The sequence below is a fragment of the Candoia aspera genome, chromosome 6, assembly GCF_035149785.1.
Source record: "Candoia aspera isolate rCanAsp1 chromosome 6, rCanAsp1.hap2, whole genome shotgun sequence".
NCBI lineage: Eukaryota > Metazoa > Chordata > Lepidosauria > Squamata > Boidae > Candoia > Candoia aspera.
The window spans coordinates 36,678,260-36,696,343 of NC_086158.1; the positions used below are offsets into that span (position 1 = coordinate 36,678,260).

General features: G+C 41.6%; 1 protein-coding gene across 1 annotated transcript in view; it reads left to right on the top strand.

Moving 5' to 3' along the window:
• Nucleotides 1-18,084, top strand: part of PER2 (period circadian regulator 2) — a gene marked incomplete at its 5' end in the record, with an annotated part of 38,732 nt that overhangs the window by 12,197 nt on the left and 8,451 nt on the right. The window contains 11 exon segments of the mRNA XM_063306725.1: nucleotides 4,739-4,817; nucleotides 5,501-5,607; nucleotides 6,702-6,855; nucleotides 8,195-8,300; nucleotides 10,053-10,187; nucleotides 10,650-10,749; nucleotides 11,033-11,195; nucleotides 11,309-11,439; nucleotides 12,468-12,668; nucleotides 12,929-13,189; nucleotides 13,790-14,652. Coding sequence (XP_063162795.1) covers nucleotides 4,739-4,817; nucleotides 5,501-5,607; nucleotides 6,702-6,855; nucleotides 8,195-8,300; nucleotides 10,053-10,187; nucleotides 10,650-10,749; nucleotides 11,033-11,195; nucleotides 11,309-11,439; nucleotides 12,468-12,668; nucleotides 12,929-13,189; nucleotides 13,790-14,652 — 2,300 coding nt within the window.

Sequence of the window (18,084 nt, forward strand, 5' to 3'; positions counted from 1 at the left end):
TTGTGCACGAGTCTGGCTGCAAGTGACCGCTGCCAGACTCAATTGCGACTCCGTCCAGAGAGTCCCTATTACATCCGGCACAGTGCTGGAATCCTGGGGTCTGCGGGACAGCGCATCAGCCAGAAAGTTTTTCTTCCCTGGAATAAATTTCAACTTGAAATTAAAACGGCTGAAGAATTGCGCCCATCTGATTTGCTTTGGGCTAAGCTTACGAGGTGCACTGAGTGCTTCGAGGTTTTTGTGATCAGTCCAAACCTCGAACGGATGGATAGCTCCCTCCAACAGATGGCACCAAGTGTCTAAAGCAGCTTTAACAGCAAAAGCCTCTTTTTCCCAAACGTGCCAGCGCCTTTCAGTCTCAGTGAATTTACGAGAGAGATAAGCACAAGGCTTTAGGCACCCGGATTCATCTGCCTGCAGCAGGAGAGCTCCAATGGAAAAATCAGAGGCATCCACTTGCACCACAAATGGTTTGTTTGGATCTGTATGCTGCAAAATGGGTTCTGCTGTGAACAGTTTCTTAAGCTTGTCAAAAGCCAGCTGGCATGCAGGCGTCCATTTCAATAACGCCCCCGGATTCTTTGATCTCCGGGTGTCCCCCTGCCCCTTAGTTTTAAGCAACTCAGTGAGGGGGAGGGCAGTGTCCGCGAACCCCTCTATGAAGGACCTATAGAAATTTGCAAAACCGAGAAAACTTTGGAGTTGCCTCCGTGTACGTGGTGCCTCCCATGCCAGAATGGCCTCAATCTTAGCTGGATCCATTTCAATACCTTTGTCTGAAATTCTATAACCCAAATAGTCAATTTGAGATTTATGAAAAGCACATTTAGGCAATTTAGCGTACAATTCAGCTTTTCTCAGCTTGCTGAGCACTTGTCTGACCAGCTTTACATGGTCTTCCATTGTTTCAGTATAGATTAATACATCATCCAAATATACTAATACACCTTTGTATAAATGGTCATGCAAGACCTCATTAATCAATTGCATAAAAACCCCAGGCGCTCCCGCCAACCCAAAAGGTAACACTTTATATTGAAAAGAGCCTAGGGGACAATTGAAAGCAGTTTTCCGTTCATCCCCCTCCCTAATGCGAATGCGGAAATACGCCTCCCTCAGATCCAACTTAGAGAATATTTTCCCCTTTGACAGGTGTGATAGCATATCCTTGATTAATGGGACTGGATATTTATTTAATATTGATACTGCATTCAGCCCACGGAAATCCGTACATAGTCTCAAAGTTCCATCTTTCTTTGGTCTGAATAGGACAGGTGCACCCACTGGGGAATTTGCTGGTTCTATAAAACCCCTAGCCAGATTTTTATCCACAAACTCCCTTAGTGTTTCCAGCTCTTTCTGGGTCATAGCATAAATTTTTGGCTTAGGCAACTTTGCATTAGGGATAAAGTCTATGGCACAGTCAGTCTTTCGGTGTGGCGGTAGCTGATCCGCTTCCTTTTCACCAAATACATCCGCAAAGTCCTGGTATTGCCCCAGCAACCCTTCTAACAGATCGGTAAGGCGGTGCGGAGCGGCCGCTGCCGCCCTCCCCACGTCCCCGCTGTCCAATTCATCCCCCTCCAGTGCTTTATAAAATCCATCTGCAAAAGTCACAGTCCTGTGCACCCAGTTTATATGCGGGTTCTGTTGAACAAACCAAGGCATCCCCAAAACGACAAATGGACCCCCCACAGGCGCCACCACAAAAGGCAGCTTTTCCCAGTGACTTCCCATTTGCAATGCCACCATCCCTGTGGAGTGAGTTGCCAGTTCTCCCCCCCGCCGTAGACCCATCCAATTGGGTAAAGATCATGGGGCGTTTTAATGGAAACGTGGGAAGCTCTAAGGCAGCCACCACGTCAGGGTGCATTAAACACCGCGAACACCCTGAATCCATCATCGCCCACAGTTCAACAGTTCGTGTGCGGGACCCCAATTCACCTTCACTGCCAGCGTAGGGAAATTTCCACTCACCGAAGCGTGATCGCGCCCCTCCTCTACCACCTGCCCAGTGGCGCCTCTTAGGGCAGGTGGCTGGCATTTCCCGCCGGCTGAGACGGCTCGAGGTCCCCTTTGTCCTCATAGAAAGGAATGCTCTCCGGCTCCGTTTCAGCCATCGCTGCCTTCATCTTCCTGTGCACAGAGGGGGATTTTCCCGATGGCTTTGCCGGGTGCTCTTCGGTCTTCTTCTGCAGGCACGTCGCTGCTCGGTGTCCCTCTTTCCCACATCGCAGGCATTGCCCTTTTGCAAACCAGCTCTCTTTTTCCTCCTGCCAGGCTGTCCGTCCCGCTCTGCCAGTGGTCCCGGGTGCCTTGCCCATCTTTGTCATGGCCATCTGCTTAGGGCCCCTCCTGGTTTGTGCGAACTTAGCCTGGGCTTGCTCGACATTCGCCGCCAGCTGTATCCAGTCGTATAGCGTGCCTGGGTCTGCTCTTCCTAACGCCCATCTCAGTAACTCAGGTCTCAGTCCATCTTTGAACATTTCTATTAGAGTAGTTGGCAACCAATCGTCCACTTTCACTGCTAGGGCTTGGAATTCGAGGGCATAATCAGCCATGGACTTAGACCCCTGGAATAGCCACCTTTGCTTTCTCCTTTGCTAACGGATCAGCAAAGTGCATTTTTAGCGCCCATAGAAAGTCTCTGAAATCATCCAACTCCAGGGCATCCATCTCGGCTAATTGGACAAACCAATCAGCTGCCCTCCACTCCAGTTGGGTAGCTACAGCGTTTATCTTCGCCCTTTCCGAAGGAAACAGCCTCCCAAACTCCTCCATATAGCTTTTTGCATTAGTCAGGAAGAATGACAGTTTTGTGGGATTCCCATCAAATTTGACAGTGAAATCCCTATACCTGGCTCTTTGTGGGCTGCTCTTCCTCTCCTTCCGCCCGGCTCTCCTCCTGGGCTCTGGAGACCTCTTCTCTCGAGGGGGAGGGGGACTCGCCACTCCGACTTTGGGACTTTTCTTCCGATCCCTGCTTCGTCCCCTCCCTGCATTTTCCACCCGCCGCGGGGGCGATGGGGACGCCCGCCTGGGACTGCACGGTGGTGATCCCCCCCAGTACCTCCTCCGGTCTTTCCTCCTCACACTCAGGGGAGAGGAGGGAGAAACAGATGGGGACGACCGTCGGTAGCGATGTTCCCTTCTTCCTCTGTCCTGGCTGCCCCTCGCAAATGACATTCTCTCCATCATGTCTTCCAAAGACTTTACTCTGGCTTCTAGCCTCTGGGATTTCCCACTGGCCTCGGAGTCGTCCGAACCACTCCTCTCCATTATGGCCACATCTGGGGACAGTGGATACTTTGCCTTCACAGGTGCCTGGGGCGCTCCGGACAGGGTTCCCTCATCCTTTCTGACCACCTTGGACTTTACCGCTTTCGCCGTGGCTGAGCTGGCGTCTGAGGCTTCCGACAGTTCCTCCGATTCAGGGGTGAGGGTCCTTTCCCTTCTTTGCCTCATGGAATCCATCTCCCCCACACTGGAATCCTCACTCTCTCCCGAGCGGGAAGTAGTTTCAGTCATCACTAACTTTATTTCCTCACAGTAGCACTGGAAGGAGGTTAGTGGTAAGGGTTTTATGATTCTCAGCTTTATGTAATGATTGCCTATTCTGACATACTCAGTCTCACAAGGGGATTTTTTATGAAAACTGATTTATTGAAAGAATAGTATGCAAATACGAAGAAAGCTGGAATGAGCAAAAGCGCGCCAAATACAAACTAAAAACCCTCGCTTCCAAAACCAGCACCGCCCTTCCTCCCTCCTAGCAATCCTAGCAACCACCCCCTCCCAGGTGTTAGCAACCGTTACCCACATCGGCCTGAGAAAGTAACCTTGAACAGAGTCAATAACCCAAACATACATTTCACAGTTGCAGTAAGAAGATTACAGCCTGGCACGGCTGGAGATTTCCAACCCGCAAACACGGGTTAGAAAAGTGACATGCGAAACATTACGATGTATACAGAATGTTGAAACGATGAACATGACACTTCTTTAGACATTACTGTGTGGGCAAGTTAATATTGAGGTAGAGAGTCCCTCAGATAATGAAAACCCTAAACTAGGTTTTTAAAAGTTAAAAAAAAACCTAGTCTCTTGGTAATTGCATGGAAACCAACACACTAAATATCACTCAGAAAACAATTGGAAACTAATATACAACAATTGGAAATCAGTATGGCATAGCATCTTGATATCATGCACTGGAGAGTCACCCATCTGCCTTATTGTACTTCAGTTGAAACTTCCAGCATTTCAAGGGTAGCCTCATGTAGATTGTATTAAAACTATGTCAGGATGTAACCAAACTTGGTTGACTGTTACAGGTCCAAACATCTCATTGGATCTATTATGTAAATATATTTCTTGCAACCATCACCATCTGGGAATCCAGTTGTTGTCAAGGATCCTTGTTACATTGTAAATTGTCTACTTAAGATAGATCTTATCTGTTTAGTGTGTATGACTCAGATTGGGGTGCTGAAGCTTCTTCTTCCCCATGAGATCCAGGAGAAAGGAAGAATTTTGTTTCTCAGCAATGCTGCCTACCCCGTGAAACAGCCTCTCACCAGACATCCTAACCTTTACAAAAGTCTTAAAACTGAACTATTCAGAAGAGCATTTATTTAAATTCTGTCATTATTACTATTATTTCTGGTTATAATAGTTTTGACAGTTTTAAGGATGATTAAGTTTTAATTCTATTAAACTTACTTTTTTTTTCTTTCAGCACCTAGAATTCCTCCTAATAAAAGAGTGTTTACAACAACTCATACACCAAATTGCTTATTCCAAGAAGTAGATGAAAGGTGAACTAAAACTACCATGTTTAATGTTTTAATGTATGTTTAGCTGCAGTTTTTATAAAAATAATGATGAAGACAGGTAATGTACATAAATAAATAAATATATTATAATACATAGATTTATTTATATTTCAAATTTAGTCACCTCCCATCTCACTCAAAGAGCGACTCTGGGCAGTATACAGGAATAAATAATCATTAAAATACAAGAAAATATTCTTAAATGAAAATATGATCCAAGACATAGGTGTTACAAGATCTGTGTTATTGGCTTTTGTTAGATTATGAACAGGAAAGATCTGCATAAAATCTAACTAAAAACTGAAATATAGTTCTACTGTTTCAGAATGATACTGTTCCTCTTTTCTCTCCATTTCTAATAGCAGAAATTCATAATTAATTTATAAGTGAAAACCCTGCATTATAAAGAGTAAAGGGCAGCATGGACGTTTCATACAATAGCTACTGCTACCTGAGTTCTATAAGCTTATGTACAGTATTATATAGATAACTGTTACAAAGAGATGGGTCATTATTTTTCCCATTGTTTGCAAATTTATGTGAGATGTAAATTCCAGATATAGCTTAATCTGTGCTATTTCCATTTTATTCTAATTGAAATTAAATTGATATACAGTATGTATAAAATGTGTTCTGCTTTATTTTTATTCAAATTCTTTTTTAAGAGCTGTGCCTCTATTGGGATACTTACCTCAAGACTTAATTGGAACTCCTGTTTTAGTACATCTTCATCCAAGTGACAGACCTTTAATGCTAACAATTCACAAAAAAAGTACGTTCTACTTTTGCTTTTCATGAAGGCTGGGAAGAAATCAGTAAAGAAAACCAATGCAATAAAGCATAAGGGATGTTCATGGAGTTTTAAGAAATAGTTAACTGATTGATCTTCTGATTCAATTTTGATTAATTACTCTCTCTCCCCACCCTACCCCCATCTCCTCTCCTGTTTATTTGTAGACATAGGTATCCAGGCAAAAGTACTATTTTGTCTATCTTTTCTGGCCTTTTTCTAACTTTAATTCACATTGCTGATGACTAGGTATGGATGAAGCAATAATTAGGCCTGCTGATACAAAGCCTAGATCAGCAACATGATGCCTAAAGAATTCAAAATTGAAATGTGTATGTTCGTGCTTATGACTGAAATATGAGATTCCAGTGAGATCTTGAGGTCTTCCACAGTCTCAGAGGAACTGCCTTCTGTGCACCCACCCACACATGCACAGTGAGGAGTATCTTTACATCAACTAGGTCAAGCCTTCCAGAGGATGTGGCAGCTTTAACACTTTGAAGAAGGATGCTTTGCAAAGCACCTCTTTTGAATGCCTTGCACTGCCTTATTTCCAAGTATGGCTTTGGAAAAATATGATATATATATATATATTAATATCTAACAGTAGTTAGTTGCAGCCTTTCAGTAACCTTTAATTCCTCAATAACCTCAGGCTAATCTGTTTCAGAGTTATGAAAATTGCAAATATTTGACCATTTAAAAATTATGTATATTGTAGGAGAATTCAATACAGCCTTCCTTCTGACTGCTCCAAGTCTAGATCCAGTCTAAAATTTAGAATCTTGAATTTAAAGATGCAGATACTATTCTTGCCCATTTGCAGCAATGCAAAGACACAAAATAAGTTAATTTCACTTTTTCATGTTTGCAGCTCTTCTCATCTTCCACTGAGCTAAAACAAGATTAGATTACTCATGCTAACTGAAGTCTTGAGCTCAAAGAGCTCTTTTCACCAAATTGTTACTAACAAAGCAAATAAGTTATGTACTTTTTATAATGTGCTACTGATTTTAAAAAGATCATTTTTTTCTATGTCCTTAACATTAAAGCTTGCATCAATCTTTTTCTTACAGTACTTCAATGTGGTGGACAACCATTTGATTATTCACCAATCAGATTCTGTACTAGAAATGGTGAATACATAACTCTGGATACTAGCTGGTCCAGTTTCATCAATCCATGGAGTCGAAAGATTTCATTTATAATTGGAAGACACAAAGTTAGAACGTAAGAAATCAGTGGCAATAAAATGAGAGCTCATGAGTTATGAATTCCTTGTAAGAGGTCTCTTTACATTAAAATGGGGATTACTATCATGTACCAAAAACTAATTACACAATTAAAGAGATCCTCTGTGTAAAAGGATAATTCCCTTTCTTCCTTTTGTAGGAACTAATGTATACTTCTCTTCTTTATATATTTAGTAATTGCTTAAATTTAAAAAAAAAATATGGGAAGCCAATCCAAAATAGGACCCTGGTTGTAGGTAAGGGGTTATTAATTTATTTTCATGTTGTTGTGTGATACCAATCTAGATTAGGTCTCCTACAGCTATATTGGAGAGCTTTGTGTCAGTGTAAAGGCTGATGCTATGGAAGGCCAATCCAAATTTGCAAGGCAGTAAGAAAGAATAATTAAATCCTTCCTCACCCCCTTCTCTTGAAATAAGGTCCAGGCTATTTTAGAAAAACAGTTGTCAGTTGTATGATTGACATCTTACACTATTTTGCCCTCATTTCCATCATGGATGCCACTACAGACTGTATCCAATATAGCTTCTTCAGGTAGTGGTTATACAATATAGTATTTCTTCAAATCTACATATTCAGTATTTCACAGAAACCTTCCTACCAATAATTCCACTTCCTGTTAATAGTGGCAGGGATACACTTTACTAATTCTGGAGTAGCTATGTGACAAGCAGTGTTATACATTATGGCCACTGTGTGAAGAGGCTTTAATGATTTCCTTATGGGAGTGTGATCATGTAATTGAACTGTAAACCTTGCACAAACTCATTTGTTATGTAATGCAGTCTAACTATTTCACACCAGCTGTAGGTCACTTTGGAAATCATTGTTTGGATGATAGCCTGTGCAAGGTTTCTCAGCTTTCTGTTTTGGGTGATACGTGGTATATTTATTCATTCATTCATTCATTCAGTTTATATGGCCGCCCATCTGGTATATGGCTAAATTTGGAATCTTAGATATTCTAGCTTATGCCCATTTAGTAATCATGAGTGCTTTTGTGGAAAGTCAAAAGTTAAGGTAATGGTACTAACTTGCATTTATATTTTGGAAATGATTTATTTATTGAATGGGGAGGTAACAACTATATTTCAAATTGCTGTTGTATGTGTTGAATAGTAAATGTTAATAAGATACTTTTAAGGGTCCCAGATCTTTCCAGTCTTGTCAAGAGTTACTTCTGAATAAAGTCGTGTTTGGGGGATGTAAGCCTGAATATTTGATCTGTTTAAATGTTTGTAGATACAGTAGAAAAACCAAGGTATATATAAGTGAAATAGATACACTTGTTATTCTATATTATTAATTATCTTTAGGAGCCCTTTGAATGAAGATGTATTTGCGCCTCAGTGCACAGAAGAAAAAGTGCGACATCCTAACATTCAAGAAATTGCAGAACAAATACATAAGTTATTACTACAGGTATGCTATTTATTTACTTATTTATTTATTATATATTTATACACACGCATGTGTGGGGATACTGGGAGTCCTTGGGTTACAGTGGCAGTTGGGACCAGGATTGCTGTTGTTAAGTGATGCAGATGTAAAGAGTGGTGTCACGTGATCGCATTGCTTAGCGACAGCAATCCTGGGAGTCCTGGTTGCCATTGTAACCCCAGGCCTCGGATGTGCTGAGAGAGGCTGCAGGAGGGCAGGTGGAGGCTATGGGCAGGCAGGGGGTGGTGGTGCTGCGGGTTGCACACGCTGTGGAGTACAGGCAGGCAGGGAGTGCTACAGAGTATGAGATTCCTGGGATCGTGTACTCTAGTGGGGCTCCTCAGGAGAAAAAACAATGGGAACAATTAATGGGAATGACTTTGAATGGTCATTGAACAAATGGATGTAAGCCTAGGACTACCTGTACACACACACATGCTCTGGGTTTTGGGGCCTTCTGGTTCTAGGACTATGCCATCTTTGGTGCTAGATGTGTGGCACTGCCCCAGACAGACCCTGTGTGCAATCTGGGGGTCCTCTTGGACATACAAAGAGCAGGTGGCAGTTGTAACTAGGAGAGCCTTTGCACAGTTTCATATTGTGCATCCATTGCACCCGTTTCTAGTTCGGGGAGCTCTGCTCACTGTCACTCATGCCCTACTCACCTCCCATTTGGATTTCTGTAATGTGCTCTACATGGGGCTGCCCTTGAAGAATATCTGGGAGCTTCAGCTGATGCAAAATGCAGAGGTGCAGGCAGTTATGTGTGCCCCTAGAGTGGTACACATTACATGTCCGCTCTGCAAACTGCATTGGTTGCCGGTTTGCTTCCAGGTCCAATTCAAGGTGCTGGTTTTGACCTTTCAAGCCCTTCATGGCATGGGGCCAGGTTATCTGAGGGACTGCCTCTCCCAGATTACATCTGCCCACCCCATCAGGTATGGCAGAGAAGGCATGCTGTGGGTCCTGTCTGCCAGGGAATTACATTTGGCAGTCCCAGGAGGTGGGCCTTCTCTGCTGTGGCACCCGCCTTATGGAATCTTCTCCCCCCAGAAGTGAGATTAGCTCCATCCCTCTCAACATTCCGAAAGCTCCTCAAGACCTGGCTATGCCTTCAGGCCTGGGAGTCCCAGGGGATCGGTGGGATTTTGCAATGGCTCCCTTACTGTAGTTAATATCATTCCCTTGTTTTGTGTGCCTTTTTATCGTTATTTTTTAATTGTGAATGCTTTTTATGTATTTATTGTTTTTTAGCTAAGTGTTATATGCCGTTCAGAGTCACTTTTATGTGAAATGGGAAGCTATATAAATATGATAAATAAATAAAAATAAGTAAATAAACCAGATCCTACCCAGCTTAGATTTTATTAGATTGGGTGGTTCTATTTGTGATTCTTAAAACTAAAGCTTGTTTAAAATGTCTGTGTGTATGAGTGAATGATTTGTAAAATGACATCTGTTTTCCCAGTTAGAAGTTTGTCTGTTTTTAGAATTACTGTTCCTATAAAGAGGTAAGTGCTTACATAGCAGAAATGCAGTGGGTTGTACTTGGCAATATAGTCCTTTAGACTGATGTTTCTGTTTGCAGTCTTCAAATTATTTTCTGAATGATAGAAACAGCTGCTTGATTTATTTGTTGCTTGATTCATACTTACTATAATACACAAAATATTAAAGCTATAAGGATTCTGACTAGCAGTGTCCTTCATCATTAAGTTATATATCTATTTTTAGCCTGTATATAATAGTGGCTCTAGTGGTTATGGAAGTTTGGGCAGCAATGGATCACATGAGCACCTAATGAGTGTGGCTTCATCCAGTGACAGCAATGGGAATAATAATGAAGATACTCAGAAGATACACAAAATTGTAAGTTTGACATTGTATTTTATTAAAATTTTCAGTCTAATGAGAAAAAGGTGATTTTCTCATAAATACAAGCCAATGAAACAATTACTAATCAATTATTCCAAGTAAGGGTTTCTCAACCAGTGTTCCATGGAACCCTAGGGTTCTGTGAGAGGTCCCTAGGGGTTTCCCAGGAGATCATGATTTATTTAAAAAATTATTTCAAATTCAGACAACTTCACATTAAAGAGGTAAGTTTCATTCTTTATTTTTAGTTTAAGAACACTGTTAGTGCATATATATAGGCCTACACATGAAACAAATATGGTAATTTTGTAACCTGTGGCTTATATTTGAGCCGGAATGTGCAGGGGTTCTCCAAGGCCTGAAAAATATTTCAAGGGTTCCTCAAGAGTCAAAAGGTTGAGAAAGGCTGATGTACCATGAATATTTTAAAGACTGTTTGTTTCATCTTGGTTCCAGAATTCTTCTCAAGATACTTGTAAAGATGGAAATGTGGACAGAAATCATGCCTACTTTGATTCTAGATTAAAGCTTGAAAATCAGAAGACATCTTACAGAGGTATAAAGCAAAGTCAATTTTAAAAAATTAGTAACAGATTGAAAGTTATTTATCTTCAGTTATTTTAACTACACTTTTGGTCAAATGCACACAATCTGCTAATGGTAGTCATTTTTGTGAACAGCTTGCCCTAGGCTGATATTTCCTACATACAGTACTTAGATCTTGAGTTGCCACCTATGTTCTTAGGATTGGTTTTATCAGTTTCCTGACTCTAGAATGTTTGATTATGGGAAAATAACTGAATAAACCTCTGTACTATTTTTCTTTTTTTGTTGCTCAGAGAAACCCACTGACTACCATGATCATACAAAAAGCACCACTCAGTCATTTGAAAATGATGGTACTGGGACTGCTTGTCAGAGTCTAGTTGCAAAAGAACTCACTTGGGAGGAACAATCTATATATTCATATCAACAGATCAGCTGTCTAGATAATGTTATCAGGTAAACAATGTATTTCACTGAAGTACTACTCTGTGTGTGTGTGTGTGTGTGTGTGTGTGTACTTTTTTTAAGTGACCGTTTTTATAAACTTTTAAAGTTGCTTTTTCTTGTAGATATTTGGAAAGTTGCTGTGCAGCTGATACTGTGCAAAAAATGACCCACCCTACACCAAACACTGATGTAGCACTGGATACTGATAGATGCAGAGAGAAAATGAATGCTGATACAACTCAAATGTCAACAGGTATTGGAGACATTGTTTATGGATTTCACAGAGAAGTCTTGCACACTTTTATCTTCAACTAAGCTTACTCCTTAGCCAAGTGTGTTTAGGATTGCAGCTTCCATTTGGGCAACATTCAGTCTTATAACATGGTCTTTCTTAAGCTGAGCCTTAAAACACATGTAAAGCAGCCACCTTAAGAAACAGTCCATCTTTTCTTCTCTACCCACAATTAATGTAACACTGTGAGTTTCCCAGCAAGAATAAGCAGCAACCAGTGAAGCAGGGATACATCCCTGTTGCTGGTAATTGTATGTGTTCTGTATTATTAGGTGTCTCAAGGAGAGGAGGGAGTGGTGGAGAAGGAAGAGTGCAGTAGTTTTCAACAACCAAAACCTGACCATTTTGATTTAACTCCAGTCTTAGGAATAGGTTTAAGACTGCAGTACTATGTCATTTTTAGTCAACATTTAGTACAGCATGCTTATGAACAAATTAGATTACAGTTCAAGGACATTTAAATAATCTAAATGTTGAAATTTAGAGCAAAATAATTCCAGTTCTTGTGCTCATTCAGAAATGTTTCTTTAAAAAAAATTACAGGGAATATTTGCTGCCATTATACGTACAGCACTTGGAAATTAAAGCCTGTGATGCTTATAAATTGAATAACAATGATACTAATACTTTACTCCTCTCCTCCAGCCTAAATCTCTACAAGCCAAAAGGAATGGCACTTCAGTGCTTTGTTCTTGATGACAGTGATGGGAACTTTTATCAATGGAAGCATATTTACGAGCTCATGAAAGGAAAAAGTGAAGGACAGTTAGTTTTAAAAATTTCTAGGAAGCTGAAAGACTAAACTATGTAAAAACTTTTCTGAATTGCCTATCATATTTTTGAATTCTCAGAAGTGTGCTACTTCTCAGTCTAGTAGATGTGGACAGTTTATTTCACCTGACAACTTTTATTTGTTTGAGAAATTTGCATTTATTCTTTCTATTTTTTTTTCTTTGTGTATATGGTGTGTTTATGTTGTTACTGAAAAGAAAGGGGACAATCAAAAACTCACATAGGCCCTGCTGTGTTGGAGACATCTGACATATCCAATGCTTCAGCTGTTGTTGGTGCTCGTTTAACTTCTTTGACTTTGCCTGGAAAACCAGAAAGTGTAATATCTTTTACCAGTCAATGCAGCTACAGAAGCACCATAGTTCATGTTGGAGATAAAAAAACACAACCTGAATTAGGTACAGTACTACTTTTATTATGGGACAGAATATGACATTCTATAGTTTCTAAAATAAATGTAGGAAACTACTTTAGAAATTTAATCATAATAATTATGTGTTCTCCTTCCTTTATAAATGGAAGAAACTTGGACAGACATATCAAACTACTGTAGACTCATATCCTGGTGGGAGATAAAATGTTTACATCTAAAATTAGATAATATTTTTTTCTTTTCTTTTTTCCTATATGTCTGTCTTTAACATTTTTTTTTTTTTAGAAATTATAGAAGACAATCTGCCTGGGGTAAAATCCACAGAGAATCAAACCATTGTTGTACAATCTAACAGTTCACAAAAGAACAAGGAAAAAGCGATATTTAAGAAATTGAGTCTTACAAAGGAAATTCTTGCTGTACATACTCAAAAAGAGGAGCAGAGTTTTCTGAATAAGTGTAAAGAAATCAAAAGATTCCATATTTTTAAGTGTGCTTGCAATTGCTACTTTCAAAAAAGACCCAAAGGATGCCCAGGGGAACATGGTATGTTTTTTTTTAATAGTTTAACACTTACCATTAATTTGTTTAAGACTTTATAGTTCAGTATAAGTCTTGTGGTGCATTATATGCTTCTTCTGAAGTTCAGGATTGTATCTCAGTTCTATTAGCCAGCATGCTGGCTGGAGAATTCTGGGAGTTGAAGTCCACACATCTTAAAGTTGCCAAGTTTGAAAAACACTGTGTTAGGGATTAAGTTAGCATTTTCAGAGATATGTAGCTTTCTGCTTCCTCCAAACCTACAAGAAATGTGATTTGTCACTGTGTGTGAAAAACAAAGAGTATGATTTCTTCCTACTTTTTATTGTATTTATGGAGATTGCAGATTTGGAATAGCTTCTGGAAATGAAATAATTAGAAGTGTGTTGGAACAAGGGCACTTAATTAGAGCCAGAATTTGTTCAAGCTTAGAATATTTCAGGACCTGGCAACAGTTTTGTTTTGTTTTTTTAATTATTGAATTCTTCACTTCTGCAAATATGTAGCAGCTAGCTGAGAGTCCTCAGGTCAAAGATGTACTTTTTAGGAAGAATAAAGTCAAAACAGGTGTTGAGACACTATTAAATAACTTCTCACTCTTTCTAGATATGTGTGGACTACAACATGGTTCTAGAATAGCGCTTTCTTGGAAGAAAATTGGGAAGATCAAGAAATCTAAACCAAAACGACACAAGCCACATGATTCTTCAGATAGTATAACATCTGGTACCAAATCCTTGCACAAATTTCTTCTGCTTGGCCCAAATAGCGCAGCCTGGTCTCCATCAGATACTTCACAAGCAAGTTATCCAACCATGCCTTTTCCCGCGGTTATGCCCACATATCCACTTCAAGTTTTTCCATCTATTGGAATTACACCAGCGGGTCCTGAAGCTTCTCTTTCTTATTTGAATGAAACACAAGACTCAGGAAAACATTGTAATCTGCCATTATCTGAGTTTGTTGAACCCCTAGTGACTCCAGTAGTAGCACTTGTTCTCCCCAGCTATATGGGTCCTCAGACAAACAATAGTATTCCTCAGGCATCTTGCCCGGATCCACCTGGCTTTTCTGTTCAGCCTTCTTTCTCTTCAGAAGCCTTGCTTACACCACCACCTTCATTTGCTGCCTCAAACGTGTTCCCTCCTGAGATAGCTTTTTCAGCACAACCATTTTGTTATAATTCACTAGCAGATAGTGAAAAAAACCCTGTGACAGAATGCCAAAATGAGCTATCCTGTTCCTCTACTCCACAGTCCCTGGATCTACAAGATCAGTCCTCATCACCATTGTTCCAATCACGGTGCAGTTCTCCTTTACAGCTGAATCTTCTGCAATTAGAAGAAATGCCAAAAATGTTGGAAAATGGAAATGCTGCTATAGTGGGAAACTATGGAACTTTAACTGATGGAGAGATTACTAATACACAATTGAGCAGAGATGATGGTAAAAGAAAAGCATCCTGTGTGGTAAGCATTAACTATAATTGTGCATGTGAAAAATTCTTTAAAAATTGTAATTTTTTATCATTTGATTTTGTTTGCCTAATAGTGCATATTATTTACTGTTTCAGTTACAAACTATTTTCTGTAAGGATTAATAACTGTTAAATATGCTTTATATTACTTTATGCTCTCATGCTTATATCTAAGCACAAACTGCAGTGTGAGAACCACCCAACTTGTGCATTAAATTTGATTTATTGGGAAACTTTATACTAGAAAATGTGAATTGTTTTCAGTATGTTTACAGAATAAAGCTCACTATTCAATTTTGTTTGTCTAACCTATAGTATATTGCAGACAATTATAGATTTTCAGGGACTTTATAAGTCATTTAGCCCAAGCCTTTGCTCAGTGTAGAAAATCTAGAGCAGGGTTTCTCAAGATGGTACGGAAAGGGACTTGCCCGGTGCTTTGATGCACTGCGTTGTTGTAAGCGACCTCAGCAAAGGGAAGGAGATGACCCAATTGTCCTGCTGATAATTAACAAAAGCACGCAAATACTGCTCCAGTGTGGAATTAAGTGCCTCTGTAGATCCGTCAGTCTCAGGATGCGACGCAGTGGACAATGCCTGTTTAGTGCCCACCAATTTCATAAAAGCCCGCCAAAACTGGGAAGTAAATTGTGTGCCTCTGTCAGTCACCAAACGGGCGGGGCTCCCGTGGAGCCTGTACACGTGTACAAGGAAGAGGCGGGCCAGCTGTTGAGCAGAGGGAATAGAAGCGCACGGAATGAAATGGGCTTGTTTGGAGAAATAGTCTTTTACAACCCAAATCACAGTTTTCCTCTGGCTCGGAGGTAAATCCACGATAAAATCCATAGAAATTTCCTCCCAGGGTTGAGAGGAACTGGCCACTGGTTGCAATAACCCTTGGGGCTTACCAACCTTCCTTTTGGACCCGGCACACACTGGGCAGGATGCAACGTAGCTTTTGACATCACGCCTCAGCGTGGGCCACCAGAATTGGCACCGAACCAAGTGGAGAGTTTTCACAAACCCAAAGTGACCAGCCACTTTATCATCATGGGAACGGAGCAAAATGTCTTTGCGCAAATCATCAGGGACATAGAGACGGTCGCGCTTCCAAGCAAAACCCCGGTCAAAAGTAACATTGTTCATATTCGCTTGCAACCAAGTGTCAGATTTCAATTTGGAGAGAAACTGTTGTTGCAAGTTAGAGGGAACTGGCAACCTTCCTGCACTGGGTGAAAGTGAAACATTGGGCTGCTGTGCACGAGTCTGGCTGCGAGTCACAGCTGCCATGCCCAATTGTGGTTCAGTCTACAATGTACCCACCAGGTCAGGAACAGAGCTTGAATCCTGGGGCAAGCGGGAAAGGGCATCTGCTAGAAAGTTTTTCTTTCCCGGAATAAACTTTAACTTGAAATCAAAACGGCTGAAGAATTGAGCCCATCTGATTTGCTTTGGGCTGAGCTTCCGAGGCGCACTGAGCGCTTCAAGGTTCTTGTGATCAGTCCAAACCTCGAAAGGGTAGGTAGCCCCCTCCAGTAAGTGCCGCCAAGTGTCTAAAGCAGCTTTAACTGCAAAAGCCTCTTTTTCCCAAACGTGCCACTGCCTTTCTATCTCAGAAAATTTACGGGATAGGTAAGCGCAGGGCTTTAGACACCCCGACTCATCTGCCTGCAGCAGGAGTGCTCCAATGGAAAAGTCAGAGGCATCCACTTGAACCACAAAAGGTTTGGATGGATCGGGATGTTGCAGAATGGGTTCAGCAGTGAATAGCTGTTTAAGTCTGTCAAAAGCCACTTGGCATGCAGGCGTCCATTTAAGCAACGCCCCAGGGTTCTTTACCCTTTGGGTATCCCCCAACCCTTTTGTTTTGAGTAACTCAGTGAGGGGCAACGCTATCTCAGCGAACCCCTGGATAAATTGCCGATAATAGTTAGTGAACCCCAGGAAACTCGAGCTGCCTACCCGTGCGTGGCCGCTCCCATTCCAGGATGGCTTGAATCTTAGCTGGATCCATCTCAATACCCTTGTCTGAAATTCTGTAGCCCAGATAGTCAATTTGAGATTTATGAAATGCACATTTAGACAGTTTAGCATACAGTTCAGCCTTTCTCGTTTGCTGAGCACTTGCCTCACCAATTTTTCATGTTCCTCCATTGTTTCAGTATAAATCAACACATCATCCAAATACACCAAGACCCCTTTGAATAAATGGTCATGCAAGACCTCATTAATCAATTGCATAAAGACCCCAGGCGCTCCCGCCAACCCAAAAGGTAACACTTTATACTGGAAAGAGCCCAGAGGGCAATTGAAAGCAGTTTTACATTCATCCCCCTCCCGTATGCGAATGCGGAAATATGCCTCCCGCAGATCTAACTTGGAGAATATTTTCCCCTTCACCAGATGTGTTAACATGTCTTTGATTAACGGTATGGGATATTTATTTAATATTGAGACTGCATTTAATCCCCGGAAATCTGTACATAGACGCAAAGTTCCATCTTTCCTTGGTCTGAAGAGAGCAGGAGCACCTACTGGGGAATTAGCGGGTTCAATAAAACCCCTATCCAGATTTTTGTCGACAAATTCTCATAGCGTTGCCAGTTCCTTCTGGGTCGTAGCATAAATTTTTGGCTTAGGCAATTGTGCATTAGGGATAAACTCTATGGCACAGTCAGTTTTGCGATGCGGCAGCAGCTGATCCACCTCCTTTTCGCCAAACACATCTGCAAAGTCTTGATATTGTTCCGGCAGCCCGTCTAGCGGACCGGTGAGGAAATGCGGAGTTGCTGCTGCCGCCCTCCCCACAGCGCTGTTGTCCACGTCATCCCCCTCAGGGGCTTTGTAGAACCCATCCGCAAAAGTCACAGTCCTGTGCACCCAATTTATCTGTGGGTTCTGTTGGACGAACCAAGGCATCCCCAAAATGACAAACGGACCCCCCACAGGTGCCACCACAAAAGGCAGTTTCTCCTAGTGGCTGCCCATTTGCAATGCCACCATCCCTGTGGAGTGAGTCACTGGTTTCCCCCCCGCTGTAGATCCATCCAATTGGGTGAAGATCATGGGCCGTTTCAATGGGAGCATGGGTAGCTCTAACGCAGCCACCACGTCAGGGTGCATTAGACACCGCGAGCACCCCGAATCGACCATTGCCCATACTTCAACAGTTTGTGTACGGGACCCCAATTTCACCTTCACTGTCAGGGTAGGGAAGTTTCCACTCGCCGAAGCGTGGTCGCGCCCGTCCTCTACCACCTGCCCAGCGGCGCCTCTTAGAGCAGGTGGCTGGCGTTTTCCACCGGCTGAGACAGCTCGGGCTCCCCTTCATCCCCATAGAAAGGGGCGTTCTCAGCCTCGGTTTCAGCCATCACTGCCTTCATCTTCCTGGGCACGGAGGGGGATTTCCCTGACGGCTTTGCCT